General features: G+C 48.2%; 1 protein-coding gene across 2 annotated transcripts in view; it reads right to left on the reverse strand.

The window, feature by feature from the left end:
* The window catches only part of LOC110531973 (plexin-D1), a 114,703-nt gene that overhangs the window by 22,798 nt on the left and 74,804 nt on the right, over nucleotides 1-17,101 (reverse strand). Inside the window, exons 14-22 of one of the 2 annotated variants that reach the window (XR_016483223.1) lie at nucleotides 16,845-16,950; nucleotides 8,164-8,303; nucleotides 7,672-7,851; nucleotides 6,789-6,873; nucleotides 6,368-6,634; nucleotides 4,772-4,921; nucleotides 3,035-3,605; nucleotides 2,298-2,405; nucleotides 371-483 (exon numbers count right to left, since the gene is read on the reverse strand). Coding sequence is in view for 1 of the 2 variants with exons in the window: in XM_021615522.3 (XP_021471197.3) it covers nucleotides 371-483; nucleotides 2,298-2,405; nucleotides 3,035-3,149; nucleotides 4,772-4,921; nucleotides 6,368-6,634; nucleotides 6,789-6,873; nucleotides 7,672-7,851; nucleotides 8,164-8,303; nucleotides 16,845-16,950 (1,264 nt within the window). In the remaining variant the exon portion in view is untranslated. The remainder of the gene's footprint in view (nucleotides 1-370; nucleotides 484-2,297; nucleotides 2,406-3,034; nucleotides 3,606-4,771; nucleotides 4,922-6,367; nucleotides 6,635-6,788; nucleotides 6,874-7,671; nucleotides 7,852-8,163; nucleotides 8,304-16,844; nucleotides 16,951-17,101) is intronic. The other variant, XM_021615522.3, reaches the window with a different exon arrangement.

The following is a 17,101-nucleotide window of genomic DNA, read 5'->3' on the forward strand; positions in this document are numbered from 1 at the left end:
TGTATGGGTTAGCAGAAGAATGTGTGCTGTGTGCAGCAGTGTGTTTACATAAGTGGGGAAAGTTCTCTTGTGTGAGTGCCCAGCAATGTTCTGTCTCCTTGAAACATCATGTTTAAACATGAAACACACTGTTCTGTCTGTGGAAAAACAGATGGATAGCACACCAGAAAGGAGAAAACACTTACCTGTAACAAATATATGTTCTTCCGCTAGTGACTAAAACCACACCACGCTTGAAAAGTTTTGGGACGGAATAACTATTCAATGTAAATGGTTTCTGATCGAAAATCTCCCTCTAATGGTTGTAGTAAGGTGATACCCACCTTGGGGGAAGAAGGTCGGTGTGTATGTGTGTGTGTGACTGACTCACCTTGGGGAAGAAAGTGCGTGTGACAAACTGTTTGTACTCCAGGAAGGGGATTCCCTGGCTACTGTTCAGCTCCTTAGTCAGGTCTGTCATATCTGTCTGCAGCTCTGCAAAGCCTGGAGGGACACCACAGGGTTAGAGGACAACATCTCACCACCATTCACAGGTCATTTAGTTGAGAACACCTCAGACGACAATGTATTTTATTCCAGAGCACAGGCCCAGAACCATGCATATGTCTCTACCTAGTTCTAGAACTTTCTTTTACATTCTAGAATATCCCAGAACCCAGGTTTAACTACATTAGCATATTCTGGTGTCACATGACCGTGCCAGCATTTGCAGTCCAGCACAGCATGCAGGGAAATATTTACAAAACACAATCAGAGCTGCCAGATTCAATCTGAGAGTCTCCTATCAGAACCATGTGTGCTAGCAGTAAAATCCACAAGAACCGTATCAACATATCTAAACACATGGGTCTCATAGGTTCTGCTATGAGTGGATTATGTTCTGTCATTACAAGCTGTCATGAGACATGGAGGGGCTGTGTTGTCTCGTTATTGGACATGGGAGATCTCTTTATGGACAAGCTCTTCCTTCCCCAGGATGAGAAGTTTGTTTATGTTTTATGCAATAATCACCATGGAGACATTCTGTGTGTGTATCTGTGTGTGTGTCAGGCCAAAACTCCCTCTTAGCATTTCCCTTCGGGATAATACATCCTCTGACAAATAGTCCTTTGGTCAGGCCTGACCATCAATGACTGACTCTACAGCCAAATTCCAATGCTCTTCAGTCACACACCTTATCACTCCCACACATACCAAACTATTATCATTCATCTAGATAGGGGTGTCAAACTCATTCCATGGAGGGTCTAGTATCTGCAGGTTTTTTGGTTTTTCCTTTTAATTAAGCCCTAGACAACCAGGTGTGGGGAGTTCATTAATAATTAGTGACCTTAATTCATTAATTAAGTACACGAAAGACACTCGGCCCTCCGTGGAATGAGTTTGACACGTGTGATCTGATTTTAGGGCGGCAGGTAGCCTAGTGGTTAGAGCGTTGGGCCAGTAGCCGAAAGGTTGCTGGATCAAATCCCTGAGCTGACGAGGTAAACATCTATTGTTCTGCCCCTGAACAAGGCAGTTAACCCACTGTTCCCCAGTAGGCCATCATTGTAAATAAGAATTTGTTTTTAACTGACTTGCCTAATTAAATTGTCCCTGCAATATGCCAATCTCTTTACTCCCTTCCCAAACCTGTCCCCCGCCCCTGACACTCTCACCCACACATCTGTGTCCTTCCTAACAAACCTACCCTCCTCTTCTTTCCCTCATCCTCCTCCCACACCTCTCCTCACAGAAACATGTCCCTGACTCCTGCCCCTATTTCTTCCTCTCCCACTCTCAATTTCTCTTTCTTTCTTTATCCATCTTTATCTATCTGTCCTATAAATCTGGTCGCTCAGACATTCTGTGTCCTTCAAACTGGCCCACAGTGACCCCCCTCCTCTCGACTCCCCTCTCACACTCCTACCACTTTGCCCCTTCAGAGTAGACACATCTGAAGCAGTGTGTGACCACCATGTTTGTGTGTGAGTGATCACTACTCAGTATGTGTGTTTTATGAGTCACGCTAACTATGCACACATCTTTCAACTGCTGCCACCACATACAGCCACAGACACACACATACGTAAGCGCACACACATAAAAGCCCTATCCCTAAGTGAAGGTCCATGTTTTCTGTTTTCCCACATGTAGCCTTGGTCCAGGGACATCAGAGAACATGAGTGAGACTTCAATGGAGCTTAAATAACATCTGAGTGTAGGGAGACCTGCTGGTAGCATTACGAATCACACAGAAACCCCAGCCTTTCTGCCAGTACAAGAGAGTGCAAGTGTGTGTGTGTGTGGTTCTGAACCTTTGCGGATCTCCTCTCTGATCTGGGACTCCATCTCCTCCATCTGCAGCAGAGTCTTCTGCCAGTAGCGCTCCGCCCTCCGGCTCTTAGTACAGTATACCACCAGAGCTGTGTGTGTGTGTGTGTGTGTGTGTGTGCAAGAGAGGGCAAGGGAGATGGAGTGTGAGAGGAAAAGGGCGAGAGAGAAGGAGGGACAAAAGGGAATGAGGGATGTGAGGAGAAACACACAGAAAGAGACATAAGAGTCAATAAATAGATGTCTTTGAAGCCATATCCTGTTATCACAGGTTGACATGTTGTAATGAATCAGGACATACTCCATTTGTAAAAGCTCCATACATAAACAGCTTCTGGAGAGAAATAAAAACACACTTGTCGAAGACACACACACACACACACACACACACACACACACACACACACACACACACAAACACATTAAAAAAGACACACAGACATACAACTACGTGAGAACAAACATTCGCACCCACAGACAAAAACGTCACACACACACACACACACACACACACACACACACACACACACACACACACACACACACACACACACACACACACTGGGAGCAGTGGTAACAGTGGTGTCTTTGTGTTGTGTAGACTGGGGGAGAGAGACCCTAACCCCAGAGATCCTTTTATCTCCCTCACATCTGGAGCATCCGTCGCCAGGCAGCCCAGACATCCATCATTCACGGCAATATCACCAGCCCAGACACTTACCCACAGTGCACAGCAGCAACAGGACGCAGCACACCACGATGGACACCACAATGGCCAGCTCACTACCACCCAGCTGCACCTTGGCTATGATCCTCTGGAAGTTACCCACCTGCACCTAGGGAGGGAGAGAGGGGGAGAAAGAGTAAAGAAAGGAGAGAGGTTGAAAGAAAGGGTAAGATAGGAGGAAAGAGGATTCAGGGGAGAGAGCGGTGTTTAGCAGGCCTGTTTCAACATACACATGCAAACATATGTTCTGAGGTATTGAAATGCACACAATCTCACATTGACACACACAATCAAACCAATACACATTCAGGCTAACATGACACACACACACTGGAATGTGTGTGATGGTATTAGTCAACCAGTTCAGGGTAAAACAGATGTGACTGGAGAGATGAATTTCACTTCTGCTTTCTGGTTGTCCAACCCAATTCCCTATCGCAACCTTGTTGACAAAATTCAGTATGTCTGCTTCAAGGTCCTATTCCCCATATCCTTCTGTTCCTGGACTGAGGAGGGGTACGAGTGGTCTCTCTCTCTGCGGGGTCTCGCTCTGGTATGACCAATTCTTTCTCCAAACCATGAAAACAAAGCAAGAAAGAGTGTTGGAAAGAATTGCCATTGTTCTGTGTTCACATTTGGTTTGGGGTACAGCAGCCCACACAACCCCTCACACACAGCTCCCCTATACAGAGGCTCAGCTTCACTTCTGAGCCAAGGGAAAAAAGGGAGGTAAAAATAGGTACTAGTATACCACTGAAAAGTCTCTGAATAAATCATAAAGGTTGTTTTAATGCCCAGAAGCTAAGCATTTGCATACCTTTTAAACTGGGGGGAGCTAGCGTACACACACACCGGTACACACACAAATATCTAAACACACACACACACACACACACACACACACACACACGCACACACACACACACACACACACACACACAAGGTATGAGGGCAGCCCAACCTTTAGTGTTTTGACATCTTGTTGGACCCCTGCCCTCTGTGTTTGTCTGCTAATTGCATGTGTTTATTTATGGACATCCTGAGAGAGTTTTTCCCCTCCTACACTCCATTCCTCCCTCTCTCTCTTTCTGTGACTCACGCCTCACTGACTGTCTGTGAGGGACATAGACTGACAGACAGACAGACAAACATGGCCATTCTAATCCACTGCTCTCAACGGCCTTATTTTCCCTAATAAGCCCCCTCAAAACTGAAATGTGCAACAGACAAGACAGTGGGGGGAGAGAGTAAAACGAGAGAGAGAGAGTCTTTATCAGAGCAAGGCAGGGTTTAGTTGGTTGAGCCCTTCTATTATAAAGAGAGACTTCTTAGACAAAACAAAAACCATATGGGCAAGTCCTACTGTCCTTTCCGAGAAAGTGTAATTTCAGCTGAAGCCCAGAGTGTGTGTGTGTGTGTTGACTCTTGCATGCAGGCTTACGCACATGCTTGCGTGCCTGTGTCCCCCTACACGTGTGATTGGGATGGACAGACAGACAAAAGATGAGCAGATAACAGATGAACAGATATCAGATTGGTTTACTCTTTGATTCATTTACTGTTACACCCTGTCCCCTGACCAAGAGTGGCCTGTCATCCTGCTCGTCCCTCTGCTCTCAGCCAGATCATCGAGGCATAGTTGGTAGTTATACCAAACTGGACACTGTTTCAAACATTGATAATAATGTGGTCCAAAGTAGTAGCCTTAAAATATAATGCAGTTGTACTTACGGTGACAGGCAGTTCTCCTTCACTGGAGCCCAGCGAGCCGTTGATGCTGCAGTGGAACAGCTGGTCGTTATGGAAGCTGATGTCACAGGGATAGGAGCCAATCATTACTAAGTATTCCTCCGGCGCCAGTTCCAGATTGCTCGGTCCTTTCTGTGCCAGACCCAAACAAAAACAGACGTCTGTCAGTCAGAGCTCTAGGGACACCATGGTCTGTCTTGGATAGGCACAGCTGACACACAAGCACAGGCACACACATAAACACACACACACACATAAATACACCCACTGAGTAGTCCAGAACCAAACTCATTCAGTCTCACAACATTCCTCATACACAGGGCGAGAGTTCATCTTAAAGAATCACACAGTAGACATGGAGAGAACACTTTCTCCAAACTGACTAACCCACTGACTGTCATGATGGACACTGTCCATCTAAACCCCAGCCACTCCTTCATCAATGCACTGTAGGAGCACTGGTCCCCTCCATGCGCGCTCACACGAGGACATGCACCCACCCACCCACCAGTGGAGACTGCTGTGTGAGGAGAGGTTGTATGTTTATCCCCAGTGTGTTTCCTCTCTGTGATTACACCCTCAGGACCATGTACTGTCCTGTCCCCTCTACAGGATGCCACCCCCTGGGTCTCTGTCAACAAACACTTCCTCAAACACACACACACACACGCACACGCACACTCACACTCACACTCACACTCAGACAAAACACATACATGAAACAATGAATTCCAAGTACCAAAACAGGATGAAAGCAAACAAAACCCACCCACATTCCAACAGATGTCCTTAATATAGGATCTAACCAAACAACAATCCCCATCAAACAAACACGTTCTACTCCATCCAACATTATCTGAACCTGGATAAGCCCACAAACATCCAGCCTGGTCCACCCAAAGTGGAATCCACCTTCGTAATGAAAACAAGAAGCAACATTGAGTACCCCCTTGCCCCTACATCACCCAAGTAGACAGGGCTGAGGCAGAAATTCCTGTAAGGGCCCCAGCTTTACACACACATACGCACAGAGGAGAGAAAGAGAGCGAGAGGGGCAGAAAGAGACTTCCCTGTAACTTCCCTGTCTGTGTCTCATCCTGTCTGTACCAGCACCAGTGGAGATCCAGCAGTTTTTAATGACTGTTAGCATTAAGACCCTCACTCCTCTCTCATATATGAGGTAGTCGTTTATGGGGCAGTAGCTTAGGTCAGCTAGAAGACAGACAGGACCTCACACAAAGATGTCTGACTGAGTTATCTGCTAAGAGGTGGTGGTACTGTAATCCCATTCTTTCTGAACAGCCCAGCCACAACTTAACACACCCCAGGTTTCAGAACTACACAGTCTTTTATCTTTTTAAAGTATGAATACAAAGAGAGTGAGCCATGATTGCTATTTTCAGAATGAAGTCAGATTGACAGGACTGGACAGTTTCTAGAACAAGTGCACGAATCTCCCTGGTCAATGGGCCTTTCAGTTCTCATCCTGCTCCATCCTCTCCCATTTGGTGGACTAAACTGTCACTTACAAAACTCCCCACCCCCATCCTCTCCCATTAGTGCTGGGCTGTCACATACGTTGATGATGAGTGTGAGTGGCTCCCCAGGGTGGTGCTTGATCAGCTTCTCCTTGTTGGCGGTGAAGAATTGAGGGTCCTCCACGTACTCCAACAGGAAGTGACCTCCATGTGGCTCCTCCTCTTCCTCCTGGCCTGGGCCATAAAAGATTGGGCTATCTCCCGTGTAGAGGACTCCATTCAGGAAGAACTCTACCGTGGCCTGCTGAGATTGGCTAGAGGTGGGGGAGGAGCATGTAATCATGGAGGGAGGCTGCACCTTACAGGCCTAGAGAGGGACCAGGAGGATGAGAGAAAAAACCTTCATCACCTCGAAGTGTACACACTGTGCAGGAGTCCATTCTTCAAGTTTTTCATCTAAGATGTTAGCTACTTCAGGAGTTTATCTATTCACACTCGAGATGTTCCTTGTTGTTACTTACCGCCTGCCCGATGTCTAGCACCTCCATAGTGACGCTCTGAACCAGGTCAAAACCCTGCCCCGTCACTGTGATGGTCCGACCGCCACTGGAACACAACCACACACGGTTAAAAACATAGAACACAGAGACACACCCAAACAACCACTCTGGCCAGAGACGGAGAGCACAAACTCACATGCACATAACCACAGGATCAGAGACAGTCCAAACCAACACACTACACACAGTCAGAGTTGGCACACATTGGCACACAAGCCAATCCGACCCACCATGCCCTCCCTCATAGGTCTGTCTCACACATGGGGTGTCATTTCAAACCAACACACACACACAGTCAGAGTCGGCACACAAGCCAATCCGACCCACCATGCTCTGCCTCATAGGTCTGTCTCAGACATGGGGTGTCATTTCAAACCAACACACACACACCCATGTACGCACGCATGCACATGCAAACCCTGTGGAGAAGCTACAGAGCATAGATCAGGAAGACATTAACTCAGTATGTCATCTCTGTGGCTGGGTGGGATACCAGGCAAACCCTGCAAGAGAGTGACTGTGGTAGAACGGAACTACAAGAGCATTAGAATGACTGAAATCATATTTTCTATATGCTGTCATACTCTGTTGTCAACAGAACACTGGAAAAATAGAACCTATGGAATGCTAGATTGATCCATGGAACAATGCAGGACACTGACTGTTCAGTTTTCTACTGTATGTATAAGATACTGCATAATCAATGGAACAATGCAGGACACTGACTGTTCAGTTTTCTACTGTATGTATGAGATACTGCATAATCAATGGAACAGTGTGTTTGATAAATGTATCGCCAAACCACTGCCCGGCACATACACAGTGTGTCGTAATGTCTTTGTACCTGAGGTAGCTCTGTCTAGGTTTGATGTAGCTGATGCTGGGGTTCTTCTCGTAAATGTACTGGGTGAGGAGCTCAGAGCGCTGACAGGGTATGTATTCAAACTCCACACACACCGACACCGCCTCAGTGTGTGTGTGCAGGGCCGCAGGCATGGTGCACTCAATGGTGTCTTCAGTTAGCCTGAAACACACACACATGCACAAGGACGAAGACACACAGGGACGCACAAGGACAGAAAAATACCACACAATCAGCATGATAAAACGACACACTAAGAGCTTCCATAACAAATATATCCAAGAACAAAAACAGCCTCTGAAAATACAACAAATGCATCAGCTGAAAAAATAACAATACCTCACACACGATATAATTAAACAACTCAACTGGACTGTCTCCTTTATAACACTCAGCATCACAAAGCCATCAGATTCTGCACAGCAACATATGCAACAGTGATGACAATGTACTGAATCCCACAGCAAGACTCACGTGAGGATGGTGCATTCCTGGGTACCATTGACCTTGACTCTGATCTGGGAGCCAGTGTCCAGGTGCTCCCCCTTGATGGTAACCCTGGTTCCCCCAGAACGAGAGCCCTTTCTAGGCTCCATGGATAGCAGCTTGGGGACCTGGGGAGGGAGATGGGACATATGTGTGGGTATTCATGTGCCATATGTCATGTACTGTCATGTTGTCTTGTCTCTGTCCTTTCCCTTCACCCTGTCTCCCTCTGCTGGTCGTGTTAGGTTACCTTTTCTCCCCCGCTTTCCCCCAGCTGTCCCTTGTCTCCTCTAACTACCCATTCACCCCGTTCCCCACCTGTTCCCTTTTTTCCCTCTGATTAGGTCCCAATATCTCTCTCTGTTTCTGCTCCTGTCCTTGTCGGATTCTTGTTTGTTTGTGTCATTCATGCCTGAACCAGACTGTCGTCATGTTTGCTGTAACCTTGTCCTGTCCTGTCGGAATCTGCCGGTCCATCTGAGCCTACCTATGTTTGGTAATTAAAGAAGCTCTGTTTAAGTTGATTCGCTTTTGGGTCCTCATTCACGCACCGTAACAGAAGAATCCGACCAAGAATGGACCCAGCGACTTCGGATCCTCTCCACTCAGCCGTCGAGATCCAGGGAGCGATGCTAGGCAGACACAAGCAGGAATTGTCTGCTGCTCGACATGCCGTTGAGACCCTGGCCACCCAAGTCTCCAACCTCACAGAACAGGTTCACCATCTCCGCCTCGATCCACCGGCCACTTCCAGGGCTTTCGAATCTCCGGAGCCCAGAATCAATAACCCGCCGTGTTACTCTGGGGAGCCCACTGAATGCCGCTCGTTCCTCACCCAGTGTGATATTGTGTTTTCTCTCCAGCCCAACACTTACTCCAGGAGCACTGCTCGTGTCGCCTACGTCATATCTCTCCTTATTGGACGGGCTCGTGAGTGGGGCACGGCAATCTGGGAGGCAAGGGCTGAGTGTACTAACCAGTATCAAGACTTTAAGGAGGAGATGATACGGGTTTTTGATCGATCTGTTTTTGGGGAGGAGGCTTCCAGGGCCCTGTCTTCCCTATGTCAAGGCAATCGATCCATAACAGACTACTCTATTGAGTTTCGCACTCTTGCTGTCTCCAGTGGCTGGAACGAGCCGGCCTTGCTCGCTCGTCTTCTGGAGGGTTTCCGCGCAGAGGTAAAGGATGAGATTCTCTCCCGGGAGGTTCCTTCCAGCGTGGATTCCTTGATTGAACTCGCTATTCGCATTGAGCGACGGGTTGATCTTCGTCACCGAGCTCGTGGAAAGGAGCTCGCGCTCTCCGTCGCCTCCCTCTCCGCATCACTACCATCTTCCTCTGCCGGCTCGGGTGCTGAGCCCATGCAGCTGGGAGGTATCCGCATCTCGACTGAGGAGAGGGAACGGAGAATCACCAACCGCCTCTGTCTCTATTGCGGTTCCGCTGGTCATTTTGTCACTTCATGTCCAGTAAAAGGCCAGAGCTCGTCAGTAAGCGGAGGGCTACTGGTGAGCGCTACTACTCCTGTCTCTCCTTCAAGATCCTGCACTACCTTGTCGGTCCATCTACGCTGGACCGGTTCGTCAGCTTCCTGCAGTGCCTTAATAGACTCTGGGGCGGAGGGCTGTTTTATGGACGAGACCTGGGCTCGGGAACATGACATTCCTCTCAGACAGTTAAAGGAGCCCACGGCCTTGTTCGCCCTGGATGGTAGTCCTCTCCCCAGGATTCAGCGTGAGACGCTACCTTTAACCCTCACTGTTTCTGGTAATCATAGTGAAACCATTTCTTTTTTAATTTTTCGTTCACCTTTTACACCTGTTGTTTTGGGCCATCCCTGGCTAGTTTGTCATAATCCTTCCATTAATTGGTCTAGTAATTCTATCCTCTCCTGGAACGTCTCTTGTCATGTGAAATGTTTAATGTCTGCTATCCCTCCTGTTTCCTCTGTCTCTTCTTCACAGGAGGAGCCTGGTGATTTGACAGGGGTGCCGGAGGAATATCACGATCTGCGCACGGTGTTCAGTCGGTCCAGGGCCACCTCTCTTCCTCCACACCGGTCGTATGATTGTAGTATTGATCTCCTTCCGGGAACCACCCCCCCCCGGGGTAGACTATACTCTCTGTCGGCTCCCGAACGTAAGGCTCTCGAAGATTATTTGTCTGTAGCTCTTGACGCCGGTACCATAGTCCCCTCCTCCTCTCCCGCCGGAGCGGGGTTTTTTTTTGTCAAGAAGAAGGACGGGTCTCTGCGCCCCTGCATAGATTATCGAGGGCTGAATGACATAACAGTGAAGAATCGTTATCCGCTTCCTCTTATGTCTTCAGCCTTCGAGATCCTGCAGGGAGCCAGGTTTTTCACTAAGTTGGACCTTCGTAACGCTTACCATCTCGTGCGCATCAGGGAGGGGGACGAGTGGAAGACGGCGTTTAACACTCCGTTAGGGCACTTTGAATACCGGGTTCTTCCTTTCGGCCTCGCTAACGCTCCAGCTGTCTTTCAGGCATTAGTCAATGATGTCCTGAGAGACATGCTGAACATCTTTGTTTTCGTTTACCTTGACGATATCCTGATTTTTTCACCGTCACTCCAGATTCATGTTCAGCACGTTCGACGTGTCCTCCAGCGCCTTTTAGAGAATTGTCTTTTTGTGAAGGCTGAGAAGTGCACTTTTCATGCCTCCTCCGTCACATTTCTCGGTTCTGTTATTTCCGCTGAAGGCATTAAGATGGATCCCGCTAAGGTCCAAGCTGTCATTGATTGGCCCGTCCCTAAGTCACGCGTCGAGCTGCAGCGCTTTCTCGGCTTCGCGAACTTCTATCGTCGTTTCATCCGTAATTTCGGTCAGGTGGCAGCTCCTCTCACAGCCCTTACTTCTGTCAAGACGTGCTTTAAGTGGTCCGTTTCCGCCCAGGGAGCTTTTGATCTCCTCAAGAATCGTTTTACATCCGCTCCTATCCTTGTTACACCTGACGTCTCTAGACAGTTCGTTGTCGAGGTTGACGCGTCAGAGGTGGGAGTGGGAGCCATCCTTTCTCAGCGCTCCCTCTCTGACGACAAGGTCCACCCATGCGCGTATTTTTCTCATCGCCTGTCGCCGTCGGAACGTAACTATGATGTGGGTAACCGCGAACTGCTCGCCATCCGGTTAGCCCTAGGCGAATGGCGACAGTGGTTGGAGGGGGCGACCGTTCCTTTTGTCGTTTGGACTGACCATAGGAACCTTGAGTACATCCGTTCTGCCAAACGACTTAATGCGCGTCAGGCGCGTTGGGCGCTGTTTTTCGCTCGTTTCGAGTTCGTGATTTCTTATCGTCCGGGCTCTAAGAACACCAAGCCTGATGCTTTGTCTCGTCTCTTCAGTTCTTCAGTAGCCTCCACTGACCCCGAGGGGATTCTCCCTGAGGGGCGTGTTGTCGGGTTGACTGTCTGGGGAATTGAGAGGCAGGTAAAGCAAGCACTCACTCAAACTCCGTCGCCGCGCGCTTGTCCTAGGAACCTTCTTTTCGTTCCCGTTCCTACTCGTCTGGCCGTTCTTCAGTGGGCTCACTCTGCCAAGTTAGCCGGCCACCCTGGCGTTCGGGGTACGCTTGCTTCCATTCGCCAGCGTTTCTGGTGGCCCACCCGGGAGCATGACACGCGTCGTTTCGTGGCTGCTTGTTCGGTCTGCGCGCAGACTAAGTCCGGTAACTCTCCTCCTGCCGGCCGTCTCAGGCCGCTTCCTATTCCCTCTCGACCGTGGTCTCACATCGCCTTAGATTTTGTCACCGGACTGCCTTCGTCAGCGGGGAAGACTGTTATTCTTACGGTTGTCGATAGGTTCTCTAAGGCGGCTCATTTCATTCCCCTTGCTAAGCTTCCTTCTGCTAAAGAGACGGCACAAATCATCATCGAGAATGTTTTCAGAATTCATGGCCTTCCGTCAGACGTCGTTTCGGACAGAGGTCCGCAATTCACGTCTCAATTTTGGAGGGAGTTTTGCCGTTTGATTGGGGCTTCCGTCAGTCTCTCTTCCGGCTTTCACCCCCAGTCTAACGGTCAAGCAGAACGGGCCAATCAGACTATTGGTCGCATCTTACGCAGTCTTTCTTTTCGCAACCCTGCGTCTTGGTCAGAACAGCTCCCCTGGGCAGAATACGCCCACAACTCGCTTCCTTCGTCTGCGACCGGGCTATCTCCTTTTCAGAGTAGCCTCGGGTACCAGCCTCCGTTGTTCTCATCTCAGTTCGCCGAGTCCAGCGTCCCCTCCGCTCAGGCTTTTGTCCAACGTTGCGAGCGCACCTGGAAGAGGGTCAGGTCTGCACTTTGCCGTTATAGGGCGCAGACTGTGAGAGCTGCTAATAAGCGTAGAACTAAGAGCCCTAGATATTGTCGCGGTCAGAGAGTTTGGCTCTCCACTCAGAACCTTCCCCTTAAGACGGCTTCTCGCAAGTTGACCCCGCGGTTCATTGGTCCATTCCGTATCTCTCAGGTCATTAATCCTGTCGCAGTGCGACTTCTTCTTCCGCGATATCTTCGTCGCGTCCACCCGGTCTTCCATGTCTCCTGTGTTAAGCCCGTTCTTCGCGCCCCCGCTCGTCTTCCCCCCCCCCCCCCCATCCTTGTCGAGGGCGCACCTATCTACAGGGTCCGTAAAATCTTGGACATGCGTCCTCGGGGCCGTGGTCATCAGTACCTAGTTGACTGGGAGGGGTACGGTCCTGAGGAGAGGAGTTGGGTTCCCTCTCGGGACGTGCTGGACCGTGCGCTGATTGATGATTTCCTCCGTTGCCGCCAGGTTTCCTCCTCGAGTGCGCCAGGAGGCGCTCGGTGAGTGGGGGGGTACTGTCATGTACTGTCATGTTGTCTTGTCTCTGTCCTTTCCCTTCACCCTGTCTCCCTCTGCTGGTCGTGTTAGGTTACCTTTTCTCCCCCGCTTTCCCCCAGCTGTCCCTTGTCTCCTCTAACTACCCATTCACCCCGTTCCCCACCTGTTCCCTTTTTTCCCTCTGATTAGGTCCCAATATCTCTCTCTGTTTCTGCTCCTGTCCTTGTCGGATTCTTGTTTGTTTGTGTCATTCATGCCTGAACCAGACTGTCGTCATGTTTGCTGTAACCTTGTCCTGTCCTGTCGGAATCTGCCGGTCCATCTGAGCCTACCTATGTTTGGTAATTAAAGAAGCTCTGTTTAAGTTGATTCGCTTTTGGGTCCTCATTCACGCACCGTAACACCATAAGACCACGTTGTTGTTATGCTGTCATGTGCTGTCCACACATCCGAGGCAGCAGTCTGCTGGTGTTGCATCATTGTGGCACTGTAATTGAATGATTCAAATAATATTCTATACAGTAGATGTCTACAGTATATGTACCATATGCTTGGTTTCCTCAGCTAAATAAGTTGCTGAGTATAACATATTTTAAGTTTGACAACTTGTGGACACTGCAGCCCTGGGAAACTAAAGTTGAGTAGCCCACCCCTGCAGTTCAGTATTGTTCTGCACTGAGGCCTTACGGCTTTGCGTTCATCTCAGCCACATATGACAGATCCCTGGGGCTAGGATATATTTTGCTATCCAGCTATATAGCAGTACAGCCATACACACACAGGACAGGTCCCTGGGGCTAAGACGAATATCCCTATACAGCTATACAGTTCTACAGCATCAGCATTCTGGAGACTTCCGAAGCCTCTCTCCCCTCTATGAACCTTGCCTCCAGGGAGGACCTCTCATTCTCACTGACATGATCCACTTCCTGTGTATGTGTGTGTGTGTGAATGGGGCAGGGGTGTCTATTGTGTGTGCGTAAGGAAAAGGCAGATGTTTCCGGCCCAATATTTGAGGAAGGAGGTCCAAAGGAAGCACACATCCGGTCTCCGTTTGGATTTGAACAACTTTCCCTTTTCCTCAGAAATCACCTTCTCTCCTCTCTACCTTTCTTTCCGGTACACCCTGGGGCAGCATCCCAAAAAGTGGCAAGGGGCAGAAAGGACTTCTGAGAACCTCTAAAAGTGTTTGTTGCTTTGTATTTCAATACTTTCACATCTCCAAGACTGTTACTTCTTACTGGGATCATGACTCATACTGAAGGCAGAATCCCTTTTATAAAAGTGTCTGAAATTATGCAGAACCCTTCGACTTTATCCACACTTTGTTAGGTTACATACTCATTCTCGCTGCACAGCTATTTTCAGGTCTCTCCAGAGATGTTCCATCGGGTTCAACTCCAGGCTCTGGCTGGGCCACTCAAGGACATTGAGACTTGTCCCAAAGCCACTCCTGTGTTGTCTTGGCTGTGTGCTTAGGGTCGAAGGTGAACCTTCGCCTCAGTCTGAGGTCCTGAGCGGTCTGGAGCAGGTTTTCATCAAGGATCTCTCTGTACTTTGCTTCGTTCATCTTTGCTTCGGTCCTGACTAGTCTCCTAGTCCCTGCCGCTGAAAAACATCCCCACAGCATGATGCTGCCACCACCATGCTTCACCATAGGGACGGTGGCAGATTCCCTCCAGATATGATGCTTGGAATTCAGGACAAAGAGTTCAACATTGGTTTCATCAGAGCAGAGAATCTAGTTTCTCATGGTCTGAGAGTCTTTAGATGCCTTTTGGCAAACTCCAAGCAGGCTCTCATGTGCCTTTTACTGAGGGGTGGCTTCCGTTCTGCCACTCAACCATAAAGGCCTAATTGGTGGAGTGCTGCAGAGATGGTTGTCCATCTGGAAGGTTCTCCCATCTCCACAGAGGAACTCTACAGCTCTGTCAGAGTGACCATCGGGTTCTTGGTCACCTCCCTGACAATGGCCTTCTCCCCCAATGTCTCTGTTTGGCTGGGCAGCCAGCTCTAGGAAGAGTCTTGGTGGTTCCAAACTTCTTCCATTTAAGAATGAGGGCACTGTGTTCTTGGGGACCTTCAATGCTGATGAAATGTTTTGGTACCTTTCCTCAGATCTGTGCCTTGACACAATCCTGTCTTGGAGGCTACAGACAATTCCTTTGACCTTAAGGCTTGGTTTTTGCTCTGACATGCACTGCCAACTGTGGGACCTTATATAGACAGGTGTGAGCTTTTCCAAATCATCTCCAATCAATTGAATTTGCCACAGGTGGACTCCAATCAAGTTGTAGAAACAGCTTAAGGATGATCAATGAAAACAGGATAAACCTGAGCTCAATTTCGAGTGTCATAGCAAAGGGTCTGAATACTTATGTAAATAAGGTATTTCTATTTTTATTTTTAATACATTTACTGACATTTTTAAAAGCCTGTTTTCACTTTGTCATTATGAGGTAATGTGTGTAGATTGCTGAGGGTAATTTAAAAAAATCAATTTTATAATAAGGCTGTAAAGTAACACAATGTGGAAAAATGTAAGATGCCTGAATACTTTCCGAAGGCACTGTATTCTAAACAAAAATATAAACGCAACATTAAAAATGTCAAAGATTTTACTGAGTTACAGTTCATATAAGGAAATCAGTCAATTGAAATAAATTAATTAGGCCCTAATCTATTGATTTCACATGACTAGGCAGGGGTGCAGCCATGGGTGGGCCTTGGAGGGTATAGGTCCACCACCTGGCAGCAGAGGCCCACCCACTGGGAAGCCAATCAGAATGAGTTTTCCCCCACAAAAGCAGAATTTCTCCTCAGCATAATAAGCCGGATGTGGAGGTCCTTGGCTGGCATGGTTACACGTGGTGTCAGCAGTTGTGAGGCCAGTTGGACGTACTGCCAAATTCTCTAAAACGACGTTGGAGACAGCTTATGAAATTAACGTTCAGTCATCTGGCAACAGCTCTGGTGGACATTCCTGCAGTCAGCATGCCAAATGCACGCTCTTTCAAAACTTGAGACATCTGTGGCATTGTGTTGCGTGACAAAACAGCACATTTGAAAGTGCTCTTTTATTGTCCCCGGCACAAGGTGCACCTGTCAGGTGGATGGATTATCATGGCAAAGGAGAAATACTCCCTAACAGGGACACATTGTGCACAACATTTGAGAGAAACACGTTTTTGTGTGAATGGAACATTTCTAGGATTTCTTATTTCAACTCATGAAACATGGGTCCAAAAGAAAGAAACAGAGGGCTTAGATGGGAATTTCCACAGGCTGTGTAGTCTTAATCCAAAGGGAGACAGTGTTGGTCAGGGTCAATTAGCAGAAGAAGCAGCCAGCCTCGGCTGGTCATGAATTCAAAGAGGGGGACATTTCAACAAGCGGCATATTTGTTTTTGCTGGCACGAGTTCTGGATGACAATAGTGCTTAGTTGCTGTTCTAATGAACGTTTGAAGATTCCCACACACTTGCATTCCTGAATATCAAGACGCATCTGTTAACATTCAACTGACACATTGGGAACACTTTTCCCAGTATGAACAAGGACTGGGGAGTGGGGAGAGGGAGAGAGAGAGAGAGAGGAGGTAGGAGAAAGGATGGAGAGATTGTGGATTTAACCAGCAAGAGAAAGAGAAAGACTATACTAAAGAAATACTGTAAATGAATAGGCAGAAGAAAATGGAAAGGTAGGTCAGGGAGAAGGAGAGGAAAAATGAGGAAGGAAGACAGAGAGGAAGGAGAGAGAGAGAGACAATGAGAGAGAAAGAGAAGAGAGACAGAGAGAGGAAGGAGAGAGAGAGAGGGGAAGGAGAGCAGGAGAGAGAGGGAGGATAGAACACACTCACCAAGTATGAGAAGGCCTCTTTGGACACCGCCATTGCTTTTTGGTTCACAGTAATTCTGACAAAATTCTTTGTGGGATCAATGGCCTGCCCAGTAACACACACCAGCCTGTAGATAGAACACAAAACTGTAAGGTCAGCAGACACCCTTAATCTGAACCAACACTGACCAAAATCATCGCTACAGGAACAGCACAGTATTTTGGCAATTGCCTTTTAGGATGTTTTTGTGTCAACTGTGGATTACATATTTTTTTTTT

The sequence above is a fragment of the Oncorhynchus mykiss genome, chromosome 9 (genome assembly GCF_057628025.1).
Source record: "Oncorhynchus mykiss isolate SJ-2025 chromosome 9, ASM5762802v1, whole genome shotgun sequence".
Classification (NCBI taxonomy): domain Eukaryota; kingdom Metazoa; phylum Chordata; class Actinopteri; order Salmoniformes; family Salmonidae; genus Oncorhynchus; species Oncorhynchus mykiss.